Here is a 22,311-nt window from a genome sequence, read left to right on the forward strand (position 1 = left end):
GCTTTCCCAATATTAATTCATAGTATATTATGGGTAGGTATGAATTAAAAATATGATTTTTCATGTTTTCCAACTTGAAATGCCTCCCGGGAAGAATATGATAATCTCTGTCCCTCTTTGAGATTTATTGGCCAGGATAAGGGGGGAAAGTGGATTAAGATTTGCAGAAGCAGGATATGTAGAAGCAAGAAAGAATGGGTGAATGGGTGGATGAATGAGAGGATGGATAAAATGATGGGTGGTTATGTTGATGGATGGCAGATGAGTGGAGGAATTCATACATGGGTGGATGATGGAGAAGAGGATGGTGGAGGGATGCAATTTCATGAAGAAATGTGGAAAAAGATGTATGGAATGATGGATAAGTTGTATGGTGGATGAGTGGAAGAACTAGTGGTTGGATAGATGGTTGGATGTGTGGTTGATCTAGTGGATGTTGGGAAGACGGATGAACATGGGTGGATACTGGATGGACAGAAGGATGGATGGGAGGATGTAAAGAAAGATGGTAGATTGGTGGATGGGTGGATGAAAAACTACTTGGGAAGATGAATGAGTGTGTAAGTGAGTGGAAGGACTGAGGTATCATCCTGGGACCTGAGGATGAACAACACATGGATTTGGGGAGGCAAATTCCAGCCCTGTGGCTGGCCATCAGTAGCTGCCCCTGACCCATCTGAGCACCACGGACTTCACTACTCTCTTAGGGGAAGAAGGACGAGCGCTCCCACAAGCTCTCCACCCCTCACTCTCCACTATGGCCCTGGAAGCGCCATCTGGGCAGGATTTCGCCATTGCCCCAGCTTCTCTCCCAGGATCTCCAGCCCTTCGCCGGGGAAAACCAGAGAATCCTTCCCAGCCTGACTCAGAGAAATTTAGCGGGAAAGGAGAGGCCAGAGGCAGAACTCAGCGGAGAGGTTTTAGGACTCAGTCATCCTCCGGCGGGGGGCGAACTGGCGGGAGAACCGGGCGGTGTGTCCGGTGGGTGGGCGCCTCCAGGCGCTGACACGGTCCCTTCCCGGAAGCTCGGATTTACAACTTCCATTAAGAACCGGGCGGGGGCGGAGGGCCAGGGCCGAGGAGGGCTGGTATATCTTTAAACCGCTGCTGGCTGCTTAGTCACAGCCCCTCGTTTGGGTGTGTCCTTCACTCGCTCCCTCCCTCTTAGGTCACTCTCTCAACCCTGGAATAAAAACTGCAGCCAATTTCCGAGGCGGCCTCATTGCCCAGCGGCCCCCAGCCTCTGACAGGTTCGGTCCGCCCTTGTAGCCGCGTCCTCGGCCCGCACCCCGCCCCGCGCCCCGGGAGCCCCCAGCTCCACTTGCTTGCTCTCGCGGTTCGCGCACACACACCATGGACAAGCTCTGGTGGCGTGCAGCCTGGGGACTCTGCCTCGTGCAGCTGAGCCTGGCGCAGTTGCAGATCGGTGAGTGACTGCGGCCATCGGGGCCAGCGGAGTGGGAACCCAGGACGGCGCCACGGGAGCTCCGCTGGCAGAGTGGCCCTAGGGGACTGTAGTCCAGCGGAAGGCGAGCGACTTGGGTTGGATTCTGGAAAGCAGGGCTGGGATTGGCGCTGAACTGCCAGTAGACTCTGCTGGTGGGAAGCACCCTTGTGTTGAGAAGAACCGGGAAAGAGAGAGGAGGCTTCGCTGGGCAGGCTGCCCGCGCGCAGTTCTGGGTGAGGTCCTTAGGGCTGGAGCACGTGGCCGCAAGTTAACTGTACTCCTGGATGCTTTGCTGGTGTCTGGACTAGCAGGCTCCTGCGCCCAAGGGCTCTCTGAGCCCCGCAGTCTGTGGTTGACAGGGCAGAGCTAGGCAGGGCACGGGCAAGAGGAGCTGAGGCAGGTACTGGCACTGGGACAGGAGGGGTAGGTGCCCGGGTAAGGTGGCCACGCACTTAGAAGCCTGAGAGCCCTTGGCAATGAGCTTTCCAGAAAGACAACTGAGAAAGTAAGGGTGGCTCCCCCACTGAATCTGGTTTCCCAAGCCTTTATCACCCCTCCAGTCACTGACCACCATAACTCTTGTGGAAACTTGAGCCAGCTCTGAGGCCAGGTTGGATGTCTATGAGGGACCAGCCCCGGCAGCTGGGCAGCGGCAGGGAGACTGTATAGGAGAGGCAATGACTGGGCCAGCTGCGACCTCCTGGTTCTGCCAATCAGTCAGGGAAAATCCAAACACTGATAGGGCTGCCTGGTAGCCTTGGAGCTGGAGGGAGCTTGGATATCAGGGTAACATCAGGGACCCAGAAGCTAAGGTTCCAGTATCCCATCCAGAGGAGGTTGGGGTATTTATTCCAGCATGGCTCAACTCCAAGTGTTCCCTCTCTTTGTCTATATATGAACAGATAATTTTTACTTGACGGATTTTCTTATCACTAGCAAAATTAATTTTTCTTTCAAGTAGTGCCAGCTGGGTCACAGAGACAGCTCAGCCTACAGTTAATTCTACTCAGCAAATACTTATTAAACCCAGTTCTTAGGAATACCAGGAAAGCAAAAGACAACCCAACCTGTGGGAACTAGAATTTTGATTCCTGGAACAGAAGCAATGCAAATAATGAATACAACAATAACAACAATAATAGCGCTGTGATACCACTAGTCACTGTTGTATACTTTCACTGTGTTAAATCCTTTACATATGTTATCTCATTTTGCCCTTGCAATAGGAGGAAAACAGAGGCTCAGAGAGGTTAGGTGACTTGCTGAGGTTACACTGCCACAGGTGGTACTGAATATGAATTCAGGTTCATTGAGTTCTGAAGCCTAGGCTTAGAATACGTTAGAATGTACTCCAGGATGGGCGAAGTTGGATAGGATTTGGGGCAGGACTAGACCAGAGGCCACAGGGAACTGGAGCTCCAAGGGGCCTTTGAAAGGCAGAAATGCTCTTATGGGAGGGGAACTGGCAGGAGCCCTGGGCCCAGCCTTAGAGAACAGAGGCCGGGGAGCTTCCCTGAGGCTTCCAGGGAAGGTTGCTGGCATGTTACCCACCGGTGGTGTCTTCTGCTTTGTCTCTGAGTATCTTGATTCTTCTTAGCCTGTCTCATTCTAAAGGGCCCCATCCTCAAATACTCTTGACCCTTGGGGTTCTCCCAGAGACCAGCAGGCTCACTCCTGCCTCGGGTTTCCTGGTCTCTTTGGGTGCATCATTCACAGAAGGCACGAGAAGTGCCAGGCCAGCTGCAGTGAGCACCTGGGTCCTGACTTCCATGTGCTTGTGAAGTTGTTTAAAAGGAACTGAGACTTGAAAAGGAGACAGGACTTAACGGCAGACCCAGGGCTGGGTAGGCAGAGGCGGAAGAAGAAGGAAGGGAGAGAAATGGAAAGGCACCGCCATGGCCCATTCTTGGGTGTGGAAGACTCTGGAAGACCATGAAAATGGAAAGGGGCAAGGCTTTGAGCAGAGGAAAGAAAGGTCCAAACTCTGTATCAGAAATCAGAAAGCATAGCAATAGTCAAAGCTCCTTTAAGCACCTTTGAACCTAGAAACTCAGAGTTGGAGAACAGGTATCTTGAATGAGGTGTGGGGAGAAGAATGTGGCCTTAGAGGCAGAGGAGTCCTCTGTACACCCAACGCCTTCCTCTGTGGTGAAAGGTCAGTGCTAGGGAACTGTACCCCTGGTTTTGAGAAAGAGGGGTGCTTCTGAGAACCCTTCTGCCTGGGGATGGCCGGTACCTTTCTGCTCCCACTGGGGCTTAGAGATGCCTCCATCTCTGGGAGCCAGGGCTTTGGCTGTGTTCCCATGAAAGGAAATCAGAAAGCAGAGCTGCATCCCCTCGGGGTTTAGCACTGATTAATTCAGTGATTCCCCTGGCACACATGTGGCATCCTGAACACGCTTGGTGTGAGTACGTGTGTTGGAGGTTGCAGCCGCAGGAGAAGGGTCTATTTTCTTCCAAATCTTCCCACGTGGGAGGTGATGCTGGACCACATGAAATTCCTAGTTTATGACACATCCCCTTCCATTCATTCAAGAAATATTCCCTGATTCATTGTCATAAACTCAGAGCGGGGGACTCTAAGTATCATTTAGGGAAACACATACATAACACACACACACACACACACACACACACACACACACACTCACATCAAAAAATCCCTTCTTTTTCCCAAGGAGGAAGTAGACCATGAAAGAGAGGGACTAGTGACTTGCCCTCTGAGACTGATTAGGGCAGGATACCTTTCATACATTTGGTCTCTAAAATACCTCTATCTTGGAGGTCTGTAGGAGGCTGCCCCAACCCTGCCGAACGCTTGTTTAACACTTTAAATACTGTCTTACCACTCATCCCAAGTCTGTAGTTTGCCCCCACAGTAGTTCTGTTTGAGCTTCATAAAGAATGATAATATGAAGGGAAGCTGGGGGAGGAGGGGGGAAACACTAGGGGAGAATAGTGACCAAATTTTATGGCCACAACATGTACATGTACAAATATGTAACAAAGAATTGAATCCATTATTATGTATGATCATAATGCACCAATAAAAATAGGAATGAATATATATGTTCCTATTCCATAATATATGTATATAATATAGTCCATGATACACACACACACACACACACACACACATTATGGTAAAGCAAGTTCATGCTCAAGAACAATTCAGAACAATTCCACCTTGTCCTGGGGCTTCTGTTGCCTCCTGAGACATCTGTGGATGCCGGTTTTAAAATCTGGCACTTTGCTATTGTACCAGATGGTTCTATGCAAAGCAGGGTCCTAAGTTTCTAGGAAAATAGCACTCACTAAGCACCAATTCTATGCTAAACATTGAGCTGGGTGTTGCCATGAGTCCTTATGTAAGCCTCACAGCAGCCCTATGCATGAATGTGTTCTTCACTCCATTTTCTTGATAAAGAATTTGAGGCTCCAACTTCACCCATCCTGGAGTACATTCTAACATATCCTAATTTGACTTGCCCAAGGATACAGTGGTAGAGTTATGTTTTCCCCGTAGTCTCAAATCCCCCCAGGTTGAACCTCAGGGCCTCTGCTCCGTCAATTCATTACTTGCCTTTGGAGAACTTTGGGAACTGTGTGTGGTCCTCCCATCCTCCTGTCTTCCGAGGCCAGCACAGCCTGGCATGAATGGCTTTGCCCTCCACCCTCGGGCTGGTTGTGGATTGTTGAATACCCTGCCCTGCCCTGCCCTGTCCTGACTCGTCACTCTGCAGGCCTGGCTGCAGCTGTCAGAGATGTCAGCCTTCTTAGTTGTTGCTAAAATAATTCAGTCGATTCCCTTATCAGAGTCCAGCTGCACTTCTAGACATGCTCTCATTTGCAAACTTAGAAAAAATGGAGAGGTTGCTCCTTAAGAGAAAAGTCAGGGCAAAGTCCTCTCCTGAAATTGAGAAAGAGGCCCTGCAGATCCTCTCACACTGACCTTGCAGGCGCTTCTTACGCAGCAACCCGCAGGGGCCCTTGGTCACATGCTCATTAGCAGGTTATACCTGCCCCTGGTAAGGGGAAGTCTTGGTTCCCCCTTGGGCTGACATGGTTCTCTGCAAAAGACAAGGATTTTGAGCCAAAACTAGTGTGGAATGCCAGGTGACATGGGGCCACCCAAGAGATGGTGAATCAGCCTGGAGTCTGCTGATGGTCCGGAGGTTGCAGGAGGCGAGCGAGGCCTCCCCAGCAGCCCAGCCAGGGGCTGAGGGAGAGATTAGCTGTGGTTGTTTCCCCAACACCTCTGTTTTAGTCAACTCTACCCAGACCCTGAAAGGGAAGTGATTCTTGTGAAAGAAGGAGCTGAAGCAGGTGGCGGAGTCTGCCTCCCACAGCGTCGTTTTCAAAGGGGATCTTTTGGACCCCAGAGAGAAATTCTGGGGGTTTGCACAGTGAGATGCCAATGACTCAATTTCCGTTGTGTCTCCACTTAAAAGAGGACACGGGTGTTCTTTAGGGAGAACTGGTTCCTCCCATTTGAAATTTAAACCCTACTCTCCACTCATGGAGCAGATGAAATTTTTTCTTAAAACACTCCCCCAAACTGGGTCTGAGAAGCCAGCCCCATCCGCCAAGAGGAATAGAAGGGGTATTTCTCTTATCTGTCTTCTACAGCTCTGTGGAGCCCCCTGATATCAGGGATCATATCTCCTTCATTTTTTTGGAGTTCCAGACCCTAGAGCTGGTACACCTTTGTGACCAGAAACTGTTTGTTGAACTGAGTTGAAGTTCTAGAATATAGACCTACTTCTCCATAGGAATGCTAGCTGGCTGGCTGGTCTGCTTAAGAGGCCAGTGCATTCATGTGCTGAATGTACGTGCCATCGGGGGCGCTGGCTGGCTTGGCTCTGGGCAGGGCTGAGGGGCAACTGCCTGCCACAGGGCTCATGTTTGGTCAGCCCGAGCAGAGAGCTCACTCATCTGCTTGTGGCTTTAGTGGCTGCTTGCTGTGGCCGGGGAGGGCAGGGTTGTATAGATGGTTAGGCCAAGAAGGGAAAGGGAGAGGATGACACCAATCCCAAACTGAAGCCTCAAAATATAACACTCCCCAGCAGTGCCCAGTATGGAGGTCTGGCCATTTGGGAGCCTCGATGTTGAGGGTGGAATCCACAGGTGAGAGGCCAACCTAACCACCATGCCTGCTTCTGAAAGGTGGTGGCTGAGAGAGAAGCTGGAGGGCTTCACAGAAACTCCTGTGGGGCTCTCTGGGAGAGAGAATTATCAAGCTGCCTTCCAACATGATGGTGCTGCAGGAAAGAGGCCCATGTGCAGGGAAGCCTGACCTCTGGCAGAGAGCCACACTGACCTCCTCTTCCCAGTTTGCCAAGTGGGAAGTTGTCCACAACTGGGCCAAGTCCTGCCTTCCCGTGGGTCCCCTGCCCCATGAGACACAGACTGGAATTCAGGCACAAAATGAGTGCATGGGTATTACAGGGGACAGAAACTCATGGAACCAGATCTCCCCGAGTTTGGGGTGCACTGGCAGCCTGGGTGTGTCCTCCTGAAGCAAGTGTCCTTCATAAGGGCAAGTGTGGGCAGATGGGTCTCGGGTGGGTGTGGAGGGGCTGAGTCACCAACCACTTTCCAAAACTCAGATCCCTAAAACCTGCCCTGGGGCTTCACCTTTTTAAAATTTTTCTTTCTTTCTTTTTTTTTTTAACTAAAAATATTTTCTATTGGTTCTTTTTAGTTCTGCATGGCAGTAGAGTCCATTTTGACATAATTATACAAACATGGAATATATGTTGTTCTAATTCAGACCTCAGTAGGGTCTCGACCTTTTGAGAGTAAAAGTTAATTGCAAGACTTTGGTATGTGTGTGTGGGTGTGCTCATCACCAGTCATTTTGAGCATTTACTATGGTGTCACAGCAAGTCTTTTCTGGTGGTGGCTGAAATTTCATGTTGTTGTTTTAGAGTTCTTGTATCTTCTGCACTTGCTTTTTTTGTGGTTGGTTCTATGTTTCTGAGATACCATCATCACCGTTGGTAATAATAGCAAACACGGGGTGCTGACGATGTGCTAGCACATACCAGTTGCTTCCTGTATGCTAACTCACCACACACCAGCCTCATGAAGGTGATGCTGTTGTTATTCTTCTTATACATATGAGGAAACTGAGCACGGGGAATTTAAGTAACTGGGCCAAGATCACACAATTGGGATTTGATGGAGCTGGGATTCAGACCCAGCAGGTCTGGCTACAGAGTTCATGCTCTCGGTCAAAATGATGGTGATTTTCCTGGTATATTAAGATTTCAGGGCATCCCCCAAACCTAGATGATTTTACCTGGGAGTATTCTGGTTGTTTCCAAAAACTATTTGGGAATCTGGTTGTGTGTGGGATCATAATGCCCACAGAGCTGGTTTTGCTTTTCCTTTTCAAACACAATGTCAGAGGAGAGAATTGAATTGCAAAAATGAAGGGGGGAGAAGTCATCATGAAAACTCTTCCCATTCATACGATGAGTGGCTCATTCATTCCAATCCCTGCATGGAAGTTCTACACTCCTTTACTGATGGGATGTTGGGGAGGGTGTAGGACTGGAGAAGATGGTGAATTGAGTTCACTGTTACATCAGTATTTCTCACCAGGATGAAAAGTGAAGGCTCTTGATTGGTATTTCTCCATCAGCTAGGACCATGACTCAAGATTGGGCAAAATGGAAATGAACCAACTGAATAGCAGCAAAATGTTGGCCTGTTTAAAAGCCCCAGGTTCGAAGGTCTTCTTTCTATCACTTACAACTGTAGGGAGGGGGCTGTCAGGAGTCAGGCTTCCCACATCCAGGGCACAAAGAACTCAGCCCAAGCCAAGTTTGGCCCAGTAGGTGAACATCAGTCACATCATGGAGCAAGTGAATTTTCTCCGCATACCCCTGGATGAAAAACAAGCCACCCAGGAAGGCAGGAGGCAAAACCCCTTGGGGACATCTGATTTAGTTTGCAAGACAGAGTCCAGGCAGTTAGCCTGGGAATAGGGAAGTGTCCAGGGTTCCCCATCGGTTTTGTTTTTTGTGCACTCAAGCGGGTCTTTGTGCCTTCTGGGAGGACCCATGCACCAGTCAGAGAGTTAAGCAGCACCTTTTTGTACTTCATCTCCTTGAAGACATGGGTGATGACCGTAATGCCTCTTCACAGGTGTTCACACTATGCAAATTAAGGTGCCAGGGACTAATGAACAGTTCCATGCAGCCTCTGACCTAGAGTGTTGTTTTCACCCATACCTCTCGCCCCACACTTTGTAAACTATGAAAGTATTAAACGAGTGTCTCCTATATGTCAGCCACAAATGTTGCCAATGCTGAACGTTCCCAGTTCAAAACCCAGAGTCCAGCAGGCCTGAGCACCCATCTGGCAGCCTTCAGAAGACCAGCCCTGTAGCCACTAGGGAGCTGCAGGCTCCACACCTTGGAGGGAGGACAGGAGCCCCGAACATACAGATGCAGACAAGAGTTTGAAGAAGAAATCTCTTGCCCAGGAGACTGCCTTTGCACTGGATCCTCTGTGCTGGTACTAGCTGTTTTCATATGTCAGCCTTAGAGGTCAGGTTCATCCCTTTAGGCAACTTAAGTAACTTTCACTTTCCTTTATGATCTTCCAGTTGTTCCCCCTGATAATTTATAAAGACTCTGTGGTATGCCTTCAGTTAAAAAGAGGTTCTAAGGATGTATCTTAGCTGTGTAATGACTCTAAAGTCCCTTAGGGGAAAGCCCTTGCCTCGGGTACATTTTTGTACAACTAGAGCTCCCAGCTGTTGGCATATCCCCCCAATTGTAGTAAGTGCTAAATAAATACTTAGATGGTTGAATGAATAACATTTCTATATTTGAATAGGAAAGCAATCCCCATCATTTACCATTTGTGATTTTTATAGGTTTGGTCTAATTCTTTTTCATGTTCTACAGGGGAAAAATATTTTTTCTAATGCCTCTTCTAATGACTCTTGAATCTTGAAATATCTTTTCTCAGCACTGTCTCAGGTTTTAGTGGATCCTTCTTGAGGTTTGACATATCAGGCAATATAGGGGAAGTTTAGAGCTCATTCGTTTCCTTTAAGTCTGGCTCCTTATATGCCTCAGTTTTTATTTTTTAGTCTGGTTTCATGTATTATGAACTCTGACTCTCATAATCATATTCTCAATATGCTCAGAGAGAGTATGTTGGCTTTTTGGTCACTACGTTAAAGGAAAATATAAAAAGTGTTGGTTCTTTCAATCCATGATTTAAAAATCTTCCAAACCAAGGATCACCTCCGTATAACCACATAGCCCAAAGGAGGAGGCCGGGCCTTGTGGGAGGGTGCATGGAGGTGTTAGGGTTATAAAACAAGACAGACTTCAGTTTATTCCTCTCTCTCCTACATGGAAGCAATATGAGCTCAGGCAGTCGCACCGTTAAGCTTCAAGAAAAATATTTTGTTCATCATTTTTAAAGCTATGTGTCTAGTTCATAGAAAGTACCCCAAAGGGCTGTGGTTTGGGCTCAGCGGTAGAGTGCTTGCCTTGCACATCTGAGGCCCTGGGTTTGATCCTCAGCACCACATAAAAAAATAAGTAAACAAAATAAAGATATTGTGTTCATTTACAACTAAAAATAAAAGAAATTACCCAAAGAATAGAAATGATTGAGCTATTTTAGTTCTGAATATGATTAATTATGTGATGTTCAGAAAATCTTTTTTAACCCAACTTTACCACCATTTTTTCATGTTTAAAATGAGAGGGCTGGATTCTAATGGATCTCTCAAGTTCTTTCCAGGCCTTGTGTTCTATAAATTCACCATTCTGTGGGCCCACTAATACCTCAGTTTCATAAAACTTAATGGAAAGAATAACACTATTATAATGCAGTATCAAAAAATGTGATGTCTGGTTTATATTAAGTGTCAGAAGTGAATTATTGGTCCATGCCAGAAACAAGCATATGGACCCAGTTACCCTATAAATGCCAATAAGCCAGAATGACTCCGAGGGAGAAGGCACGTTGCCCGGAGTCCTCCACTCTCATTGCCTGGGGAGTGGACAGCTGAAGAAGCTCAGGTCAGAAAAGTTGACATGTCCTACCCACATAGCTGACACTCCAGGAATCCAGCCCTAGAGTTACCTGTAGGTTCTAAATGCAAGGTCCTTTAAACTGTCCTTCCGAAACATTGCTCCAAGTCAGAACAGCCAGCTCATAAAGAAAAGAAAAGATGGTGTCTTCACTCTTAAAGCTCCAGGAACACCTTTGAATTCTCAGCTTCCCTAAAGGAACCTTGCAACATGAACCACAACACTCAGCCAAAGCTCAACTTAGAGGATGAGCTTTAGTATCTTATGGAAAAACAATATGAGAATCTTAAAGAAAAAACAGAAAAGAAAAACAAAAGTACAAACCCATGTATGTGCATATATACTACCTACATATAAAATTTAGTCAAGGCTCTGAGTTAGACAGGTCTGTGTGTTGGTGAGCTGCTGCTTCTACGGAGAGTCTCCCAGACTCCCTCTAAGTTTGTTTGTTTTCCCAGGAAGCCAGAGAAACTCTTGCTCTAAGTGGGCAGAGGAAAAAAAAAAGGAGCCTAAAGACTTTATTACTGAGGAGTTTGTCTAAATGGGTCAGAGGCTAAATCTTCTGTCTGGTTCCAGTCTTCTATCAGTCACTGAAAATCCTGGTCAGATTACAGCCTATTCTGATTGTTCCCAATTCACACCCACCATGAATCCTTTGACCATGGTTTTGGGTTGAAATTAAATTCCAGATGGGTTCAGGTCTCATGTCACATACAATGCCCTCAATTAGGGTTGAATGTGGTTCAGCCATCTGGATCTCCAGCTCATCATTCAGACACAAGTATTATTTTAGGAGAATTGAGAACCCACACATACCCAGCCAAGGTCTAGCATTTCTCCCTTAGACACAGGATGACAAGGGCAAGGTCCTTCCCTTATTGGTTGTTTCTCTTTCCCCAGTTGTAAAATGGTGACAAACAGACCCCTTTAGCTTATTAGAGTGTATGGTGTGATTGGTACTCTGGAAAGAAGTGGGGGAGGTAAAAGAGCTCGTTTCCTCAGAATTTTACAGTTTAGTAGAAGAGAAATTTAGTAGGTGAAAGAGTTGTACCTAAGAGCAAATAACCAAGTGTTGGTAGATCAGAAAACAAACAAACAAATAAACAAAAAAAAAACAGACATCTTCCTGAGCTGGGACTATATGGGAAGGCTTCAAGAATTTGAGGATGAGTTGAATGTGGAAAGAAGATGGATACAGAAGAGGAGAGAAACCCCAGGACAGGATAGAGCATGGACCAAAAGTTTAAAGCAGGAGAAATTAATATGACTGAATCAGGGACAGAAGAGGGGTCAGTCTGCCTGGATAAGAAAGTCCATGTTGGGGCTGGGGCTGGGGCTGGGGCTGAGTGGTAGAGCACTCACTTAGCATTTATGAGGCATTGGGTTCGATCCTCAGCACTGCATAAAGATAAATACAATAAAGGTATTGTGTCCATCCACAACTAAAAATATTAAAAAAAAAAAGAGTCCACGTTGAAGAACAGTGAGGGATAGTGTTGGACTGATTCTAGGTAATTGGTTAATAGTGGCACTGCATTACTAACTTCCCTAGCGCAGAAGTCTGATGACTCATCTGTCAGTGCTAACAGAGTTTCAAAGCAAGACAGCTTCAGTATCGGTCGAGAGAGAACCCTGACAACTTGACCTGGGTTAGAAAGTGGCAGTTTAAGTGAATCCCAAACAGTCCTCAGCAGCCATAGCAAGTAGAATTCAGCTCTTGTGACATTTCCTACTTACTCCCAGAGGCTTTCTGAAGTGCTGTACTAAGAAGTCAAACCTTGACTCAGCTACAGAGAGTGCTGTGATCCATTAGTGATATCTGCCATGGACAAAAAAAAAAAAATGAAAGATTTGACCCCCAGGTGATATCACTGGGCTATCACCATAGTAGAGCAACAGCTTTCTCCAGCTTATGCTTCTGATCGTTAGTATAGAATGTTCTGGGAGTTCAGTCATTCCTGAAGGTAGCCAAGTAGCCACACTGTCAGCTCCACCTCCTTTCAGAGTAGTCTAAAAACAGTCTTACTGAGAGTTGCTTGGGCCTTCTCTTATGATTCACCCCCATTCTGTTTTCCCGTCACCCCAAGTGCAGTTAGTTGCTGGGAGTCAGGAATCTCCTCTGAACAAGGGCCAGGCTTCCTGGCAAAGGGTGCCATCTCTGCATCGCCTTCTCCATCTGCAAACCGAGAAGACAAAAAATGACGCCTCACCCATGGGGGTGATAGGAGGAATAACAAGCTAATGGGGAAAAAGCCTTTGAAGATGAAAGGGTTGTACGTTGCATGTTAATTACAACTTTTATCAGCCCTGGAGCTTCTGCATTCTCAGCTGCCATGGGAGCTCTGCTGTGCCTCCCAAATGCAAAAAAATAGCAGCTTCCCGTGGACGGGCCCCACTGGGTCCTGCTTGTAGCATCCAAAGTCAAGAAATCTGGATTCTGAACTTAGGCTGGCCAGCCAGCTTTGGGCCACTCAAGTTTCCTACTACTCATCCCCAAGGGGAAAAAAAATAGTCTCCCTACCTGGACAGGTAAGATAAGATAGAACCAAGGTATAAACAAAAGGCTCCATCAAGAGTCTACTAGAAATAGCCCCTGGGTAAGTTTAGGACACTCTGCTCTAGTTCCCATCCTGTGAAAGCCTAATTGTGTGACCTTGGGCTATTGGCTCCAGTCTAATGCTTCAATATACTGTGTGAACCACCAGGGGATAATAATCCCTCTGCCTCCCCCAGACCTCTCCACCTTGGCCTCCTGGTGTGAAAGTGTTTTGTGCTGGTAGGCAGGAGCACGTGATGTAAAATTACAAGGTGCTATTATTACCTGAGGTGAATTTTGCCTTTATCTATGGCTCCTGTTGCTGGATGACCCCAATCATTGAAACTGTATTCTTCGGAATGCTCACCAACCTTCTGGGAGCTGCCTGCCATCCCCTGCTTATCTAGGAGGGCCCAGTCCTGGCTCAGACATCTTGGTTGTGGCCATTTCCTGAGGCATGAAAATTCATTCAGGCTGGCAGGGGACCAGGCACTCTGCCAAGATGAGTCTCAATGCATTTGCGGTGGTAACTCCATAGAAGCACAAGGTGGGATGCTTCTTAGATGCTTTGCTAGGGTTGATGGGTCAGCTCGGAGGCTCAGGTTGAATGGAGCCTACACAGTAGCACTCAGAAGTAGAGAAAGAGAGAAAGGGCTCTCTGTGCAAAGTTAGCCTGGCCTGGTGACCAAAAGTCAAAGATGATGGCATGTCAGAGTGGAAAGGGTGGTAAAAATAGTTTTATTGGACTAGACAAGGAAACAGAGCCTCAAGGACTTCAAGGGACTGGCTTGAGGTCATACAACTATTTAGTAGCAAAACAATCTGACTCCCGGACCTTTCCATTTTGTCCTCTGAAATGATAGAGGAGAAGGCATTGAGCAAGAGGACAATGGGCTGAAATTTCCCCAAGGAGACCTGAAGTTCAAAAACAGAGGAAGACTAAATAAACGGTGTTTTGGTGACACAATGGGAAACGGTGAGGTGATTCCCCTCTTCTGGAGCCCTCGCAGTGCTGGACCTGGTTTCCTGTGACTATCTTGCATGTCCTTATTTGGTATCTGTTTTGATCCTTTTTTGCCTTAATGAACCTTTGGATCCAAAGGGCCCAAGAGCAACCTGGCCTGGGTTCTGCTCAGCCTCTCTGAGCAGTTCTATGAGTTGGATCAACAAGCAGGGGTTTTCAAATGATTCTGTTTTTCACTCAGCATGTGTGCATGGAACACCAGTGTGTGTTCTGCTGTGCTAGGCATTGGGGTACAACTTGAAACCAGAGAGGCGCGGCCGCTTCCGTGATAAGCTTACAGTCCATCGCCGAGACAGATGGTAAACAGCTAATAAGCCCCTATTTAATTATACCGTGTGAGTGTTATGAAGGAGAAGCCCAAGGTCTTGTGAAAGCGTGTAACAGGGAGCTCCCATCCGATCTAGGCCTCTTAGAACCTCCAGGTTGCCGGGTCCCCACAGTTCCTGGAGGACCCCGCTTGTTGGGTTTCTCAGAACCCTTCCTACTCTCAGTTTGAGGATGGGATCAAAGCTTCACACGGCAGCTCTAACTAGACTGTCCCCTCTCCTGACTGCCTCACAATTGGGTCCTCTGAGTAAGAAAGCAAGAAAAACATAGTTTCACTCCTCAAAAATTCTGAGAGCTACTGGTTTGCCCTACCTGCTCTGCCACAGACAACGATGGGTTGAGAACCATGGGACCCTCCAAGCTGACTCCGGATTTTAGAAGCAGATAGTGGAAGAGCATAGGAACCCAAATTCTAGAGAAAGAGAAAAAAAGGGGGGCACCATGTGGCTTGGAGGTCATTTTAGGCAGGGAAAGGGGAGGGTGTTATAACTGACTTAGGATCTTGAGTGTTAAATTTTGGTTTAGGATTAAACCTCATCCATTTGCTTGACCCTTTCTTGGTCTTATAGCTGAAGCTTGGAACCAAGGTTTACTTAGCATATGTGTGCAGGCGGAGGGTGTTGCAGAATGACTTCTGGCTAAAAGGGCCTCCATGTTTTATCTCCTTTGCTTCTGGTGACTTCTTGGGAGATGACAAGGGCAGATTCTTTCAAAACAGTGATACGAATGTGGCATTATTTAAGATCCTATCAAATGTATGCACAGTCAATGATAAAGATATGTAACAATTGGTGGAGTGTAGGCAACAACTAATCCAAATGATCAGTGGTCAACAGCTGTGTCTGGTAAATGAGAACAGATTCAAGGTTATCCCCCACTAACGGCACAAATATCTGTCTCACCACATTGAGTCAGATGTACTTTCTTGGATAGGAGAGTGAGGGTTATAACTCCCATGACTAAAGAGAAGCTGCAATCCATCTATGCATCAAACTATGAGATTGTTATCCATTGGGTCTTGGTTTGTAGCTATCAGTGCAGTGTAAGTAACAGAGCAATCAACTCTCCTAAAGTATTATCTTCCACAACAAGAAGTCTGGGATGAGACCATTCCAGGAGTTCAGTGATATTGATATTGATATTGGAGGAATGGTTTTTCCAGGAGTGCTTGATTGACTTCTATTTACTTCTCATTGGACAAGTGGGATCACATCCCTAACCAGTCCCTGATGAGGAGAAACTGGACCTTAATGCTTCAACAAGGTCAATCATAACCTGTCCACTGGAGCTAGGAGTCTGGGCTTCTGCCCCCACCCCAAAGCACAAGTTGAGGGTTTCCAGACAAAAGTTGGGTTAGTCAGAAGAAAACCATGTTGCAGTGATAACAATGTGCATTAGAGTCAGTAAGAGCCACTTGGTGGAGTTGTGGTTTGAAACTCTATCTGGGCCAAAGAAAAAAGGTACAACTAAGTTCTTGCTTTCCTGAGCCACATCCTCCACATTTTTTTTCTGAGAAGACTCACTTAATGGATAGAATCCACATGGAGACACAATATAATTTGAGGTTTACATGGTCTTTGGCTTATTCTCAGTCATAGTAGTCACAACTTTATCCTTTCTTCTCTCCCATAAAAGGAAATAACTTCAGGTAATAACCTTAAGTTTGATATAATTCCAAAAAATAGTCTATCTTTTGCATACTTGAGAACTTTATTATTAGAAACTCAGTATTTAATAGGCCATTTCAGCACTGTTGGAATAACACCACACCCCAGGACTGCTATCATGATCCATTAACAACCAATCACCATGGCCTTGGATGAGCATCTCATCCTGTAAATTATGAAATGACGACCCCCAAGAGATATGGCTGGCTTCTTTTTTCTATTACACTTTTCTACTGGAGTGTTTTAATGGGTGTGAAGTGTTTTCATCTCCATTATCTAATCTGGTCTTTACATTAATTTTGTGGTTGGCATTATCATCCTTTTGTATGGGAGGGAAACTTAATGACTTTCCCAAGGTCATTACAAGTCAAGGTCATAGCTAATTAGGACAGGATGGAGATCTGAACACCAGAGCTGATGTTCATGTCACCACACAACACTGGCTCCCCATGGATCTTACTTGGTTTTAGGAGTCTGGGATTGGCTATTGAATTTTGGATTAATTGGTCTTTCAAAGGCAGAATCCTTCCTAATAGTTTCTTTGAGTTCAAAACTCAAGGGCCCAACATCTTGGCCTTTTAACACACCCAAAAATGAACAGGAGGGTTTTCTGGGCCAGTTCCCTGCCTCTATACATTTAGCACATGAATGTAACATCCTGGGGGAGGCCTTCAGGAATTTTTTGTGTGATTTTCACTTTTTTTAACACTTAAACAAAGTTAAAGGATCTATGATGACTCTATTCACATGTGTTTATAGATGGTTCTCACAGATGTGGTTGTTTCTTGTACAGGAAGGAAGCCAGTTCTTCTTAGTATCTAACCATGAAGAGCTAGAAGAAATGAATTCTATTAAGCCAAAATGACTTATGCTTTATTTTGAGGCTGAATTTCCAGACTGGGAGCCTTGTTGAGCATTAGCCTGGCCAGCTAGTTATAAATCCACCCCTCAGTCCTAAGCTGTAGTGCATTTCCTAAGGAAGGCTTCCCATGGGGACAGCAAGGGCCCTGGAGAGGAAAGGCTTCCAATTATAAGAAGCTTTCTACTGCAGCAGGCATTTCTGCTAGAATACTCGTCGTGCTATGGGGTTGAATTGTTTAACATCTGTCTTCCCCACTGAACTGTAACTTTATGTTACCGTGACCTTGTCTGCCTTATCTGAAGCCCTGGTCCTACTAGCAATGTCTAGTATCTGAAGGCACTGGACAGAATCTTGCTTGCTTGGTTGGAATTGGGGTTCTCTTTTGGAAGGCCTGTATCCACTTTAGTGTTGGGGAGGTTTGGATGAGATTGTGTTTTACCATGATGGATTCAGGATAGGATTTCCAAATTCAACTTTTAATAATAACTTTATCGGCCAGGTGCAGTGGCACTCACCTGTAATCCCAGCAGCTCGGGAGGCTGAGGCAGGAGGATCACGAGTTCAAAGCCAGCCTCAGCAACAACAAGGCACTAAACAACTCAGTGAGACCCTGTCTCTAAATAATACAAAGTAGGGCTGGGGATGTGGCTCAGTGGTTGAGTGCCCTGAGTTCAGTCCCTGGTATGCCCCCCCCCATAAATAACTTTATATCTATTAATTTCTATCATCTATTATCTATCTCTGTCTATCATCTCTATTACCCATTTCTCCATCATCTATCTTCTATTTATTCCCATTTCAATAAGAGACAAGTGTGTAAAGAGCGAGGGAGGGCCAGCCAGCAGGCCACCTCTCTCTCCTCCTTCATCCTCCGGGCTGTGTGCCTCCCCACTTCTCTCGCCAGCTTTGTTAAGTGGCACTGTCTAAGAGTAGCGTGGGAAGCTGAATAAATGCAACATCTCATCACGTAGGATGAATGTAAAGGACAAGGGGGAAAATCTCTTCCAAAAGGAGAAAGTTGGGACAAGGTTCGGGGACGCAAACCAGGCTCCTTCTTTACTGGGGGCTGAGAGAGGAGCTCCCTGCAGGTCCCTCCTGGGACATGTGGCAGCTCCTTCTCCCTTCCAACAAGCACCATCAGGTAGCTCACAGGCTCCTCCATCCTTTTGAAGCCTATTGGAGCTTTCTGTTTTTATATTGTTTGGATGGTTAAAGTCAACAGCCACTTTTGTGTTCTGCATTGTTTGCATTGTTAAAAACTTTGAAAAACCCATCTGGTTTCTTCCCCAAAAGAGCTTCCCAGACCTCCTGGGATATGGTCAGAAACAGGCCCCTCTTTAAACAGGCACAGGAAACAGTGTTTCAAAACCAGGTCTCTATCTTCTTCTAAAGGCTAGACTGAGCACAATTACTCCAGCCTACATAGTTGAGTCTCTGGGCTATTGGGGATCCTCTGATGTCCTGGGTGCTCAGAAAGCACTGTGGACCCTGTAGTGACAGCCACATTCGAGTGCTGTCACTCAACAATTACGTCTCTTTAAGCAATTCATTTACCTGCTCAGTGCCCTGATTTTCTCATCTTTAAAACAGAATTATAGTACCTATAGCTTAGGATCGTATTAGGACTGATGTGAGGGGGTCCATGAAGCCCTTTGATAGAATTTCTGGCACGGAGTAAGCACTCAACAGTAATAATTATGATGGTTGTTATGATCATAGCAATCATAGGCCTCTCCCTTCACCATTCACCCCTGACTGTGCTCCCGCCACACTCCAGAAGGCTTCCAGCTGCCTTTGACAGATTTCCGTTCCATTTCTGGGCATAACATTTGCTAATAAAATCTCCTTTAATTTGGTGGGGTGGGCACCCCAGCGTGATGACACACACATGTGCTTACTGGAACCGCTGCAGCAGAGCAGATAAGGTAGGCTGGGATGTTCCAGGAAGCTTTGCTGGAGCTGGTGAAGGCAGATGAAGGCGCACACTCCAGGTCCTGTCTTTACTTGCACAATTACAGTCAACTTCCCAGGCTGCTTGTCTCAACAGGATCAAGCCTTTCCTGCCTTCTGTCTTGGCAGTTGGTGGTGGGGCTGAAGGAGGAGATAGCAGTTTCCTCCCTCTGGGGAGGAGGTGTTTCTTGACAGTGCTCTCCCTGGTCTCAGACGACAGAAGAGCCCTCAGAGGTGTTTTAACTTGGTAGCTTCCTTCTCATATGGGGAATTCTGGACTTTTCCAGAACCTACTTCCTCTCCTACAGCCCCAGCTTGGAATCTGTGGGTTGCCCACGGGGAGGGGGCAACTTCAGAGTACCTAAAAGTCCTGTCAATCATTAGGTTGTTCAGTTCTCTTATCTCCAAAAACACTTCATTTTTCTTTAACTGCTTAGTTCTGCTCCCCTCCAGAGGAAGGAGGGTCCGACCACTCTAGGCCACACCTCAGAAGTGAGTAAGACTTTTGCACTTTTTCATGGGAGTGTTTGCATCTAAGGCAGGTTCTCATCTTGCTTTTAATTTCATGAGTGTGGCTTTAGGCTGTTGCTTGGCACGAAACAGCAGATAATCAAAGTGTAAGTGATTTTTTGATGGCATAAATATATTATAAATTTAGAACCTATGGGTCCTCTCAGTATTTGAGAGAGCTAAGGCTGGTTGCTCAAAGTTTTATCTTCTGGGGGAAGAAGGAAAAGATTGATATCTATGGAGTACCTGTTAGGATACCTACTGCATACTGATTCTTAACATATATTATCTAACTCCCTTTCACTTGTTTTTTGAGCAAATATATCTGAAATGAATGAGTGACTGAATTTCATACAAACCACGTTTACAGGCTGAGCAACTTAGGCTCATAGAGGGGAAGTGCTTGCCTCAGATGGCTCAGCTCTTGTGTACAGGCCTGGAATTGAATTCAGAGTGACCTTCTCCTTGTTAACAATACACTACAAGTTCCTACTAAGCTTTATGGGGTTAAAACTCATCTTTCAATCCCAGAACTTGGAGGCCTTGAAAATTCAAGGATCTATTTTTCTAAGAATTTTGATTTCTTTTTTTTTTTCTTGGCTCCTAGAGTATTAAGAGACTTGACGTAATGTAAACTGGCCAGCATCTTTGGGATAGGAGGTGATGGGAACTTCCCTCTCCAGACTCTTCCCAGGGCTGTGGGGCCTCCAAGACCACGAAAGATCAGGGAGTCATTGGAGGGGCCGTCTGCTCAGCAGCGCCGGAGGACTGTCTCAGGAAGGAAGAATGCTTTGAATTGGCCCAAAATGCTAAAATGCACCACAAGGAGCACTGGTGATGTTTGCGGTAATTGAGAAAGAGCCTCTCTAAGGAGATCAGTCACTGTGTGCCCACCTCTTAATAGAAACCACTCATTCCCTCCAGCATCCAGGAGGCCAGCAGTAGGCCTCTGTGCTCAGAGGCTTTGTTTGGTCTCATCTGAGAGCAGGGTGCTGTCTCTCTCTCTCTCTCTCTCTCTCTCTCTCTAGTTTTGTCTATTCTTTCTTTTTACTGGCCAGAATACCCAGCCTGGCTATCCTGTGCACCATAGCCACCTTGATACAGTGAAATGCCACTGTCCCACAAGTAAGAGGGAGCCATTTGGGTTCCTGTAGTATTTGGAGGGTAAGTTAGGAGGAAACACAGGCTTCTCTCAGAGGCAGGGAGGTAGGTTGAGACCTAGAGGCCATCAAATCCAACCGCTTGCTTGTCTGATGAAGAAACTGATTCCCAGGGAGGCGAAGTGACTTCTCCAAGTGCTTGAAGCTTCTCAGTAAGCGGCTTGACACCAAACCCCGTGTCACTGGAATTTCAAATTAATATTTTTCCCACTTTAAAAAAAAAGACATTTATTGGGTATCATACTGTGTGTGGGACTCTAGGATGTGAAGGTGAATAAGCCTTTGTCTCAAGGGGACCTGCTTTAGTTCCATGGGTTAATACCACTTGTGGCAGGTCTTTCCTTGAGTTTTATAGGTAGACTATTTATGCATCTCCCTCTAAATTGTCATATTGTCTCTATCAATCTGTCTCTTTCACATACTATATAGACTGCATCTGGAAAATTAGGCTCCTGAATTGCCGCAGTCTCTGGCTGGGCACAAATCACGAGTCTCCACACAGCTTGTAGATTCAAACAGCAATTCTTTATTCCCGAACTCACACCGGCCGTCTACAAACACGTTCTGGGGGAATCCACGTTCTCTGCCCCAATCCACCACTCCTGGGCTTCTGTCTCCCAAATATACTGTCTGACCCTAAGAACTCAAGAGGAACTCAGCAGCAGGATACGCCCTATTCTAAAGGGGGAACACCCTAATCTCCTATTATGCTAAACCGCCCTATTCTAAAGGGGGAACACCCTAATCTCCTATTATGCTAAACCGGGGACACCCTAAACATGGATCTGCCCTGGTCCTTGAGCAAGGTGACCTTTCAAGAGTCCTTCCACTAGATAGCATGGGAGTAGCTGGCAAGGAAATTGTCACACCTACTTGGCTGATGGCTCCCAGCACTGAATCCTAATTAGCTGGAGTGCTGGAGGTCTCCAAGGGCTGTGACCAAGGATATAGTAAGCAACCGACCAGTTAATCAAGAATTAAGTTAGCCTGAGAGGCACTCCCCATCCAGGCTGCCTTGAGTACCCTTTAATCTTTGAGATGGTTGGCTAATAGCTATCAAGTACCAAGTGCTTTTCTAAGATTCAGATACTTTGCCAAGGGCTTTAGATGCATTTCTTCATGTAATCCTTAAAAGCAACCCATGAGAAAAGCATTACTTTCCCTTTCCTGATGAAGAAACTTAAAGACTAAGAAATCACAGCATGCTTAACATCCCAGAGCTGAGTCTAGGACACATCTTTCCAAAGAAGACCTCAGCCGTTATGATCTTACAATAAATACCATGCGGATAACACTGCAGTCGCCAGTTACTGTGAAATAATGAATGGCACAGATGCCTAGGGCCCAGGAGGTCCTTGGAAGGCATTAGAGGGCTTAGGAGTGACACATCACAGGTTCACCCTGTTGGGCTCTTTGGGAACTCTGTGCCTGAATGGAATAGCCTTGACTTTCAGGCTAAGACCAGAAGGGGCAGACACAGCCCTCCTTTCACTCACTGTACTCAGCATGTGATTCAAATGAAACTCTTGTCCCCAAGGTCAGTCCATTTAGTTGTCATAGCCTTTTCCTTCCAATTCTTGCTTGTGTATCCTGCCGAGTTCAAACTCCAAGGACATCTTTTTATGTGCAAGGTAAAGGTGACTTCCAAATCTCATTTGATCTGTGTATGGGGGCGGGGCTCCTTTTACCAGATATCTGATCCACCCCAAACCCTATAATAAATAAATTAAAATATGCCCACAATTTCCCAGAAGAGTGAG

The 22,311-nt window shown here is 46.3% G+C and overlaps 1 protein-coding gene across 1 annotated transcript in view; it reads left to right on the forward strand.

The window, feature by feature from the left end:
- The first annotated feature begins 1,353 nt into the window (after positions 1-1,353).
- Positions 1,354-22,311, forward strand: part of LOC143389161 (CD44 antigen-like) — an 80,574-nt gene continuing 59,616 nt past the window's right edge. Inside the window, 1 exon segment of the mRNA XM_077108129.1 lies at positions 1,354-1,426. Coding sequence (XP_076964244.1) covers positions 1,354-1,426 — 73 coding nt within the window.

Source organism: Callospermophilus lateralis, unplaced genomic scaffold (assembly GCF_048772815.1).
Source record: "Callospermophilus lateralis isolate mCalLat2 unplaced genomic scaffold, mCalLat2.hap1 Scaffold_161, whole genome shotgun sequence".
Classification (NCBI taxonomy): Eukaryota; Metazoa; Chordata; class Mammalia; order Rodentia; family Sciuridae; genus Callospermophilus; species Callospermophilus lateralis.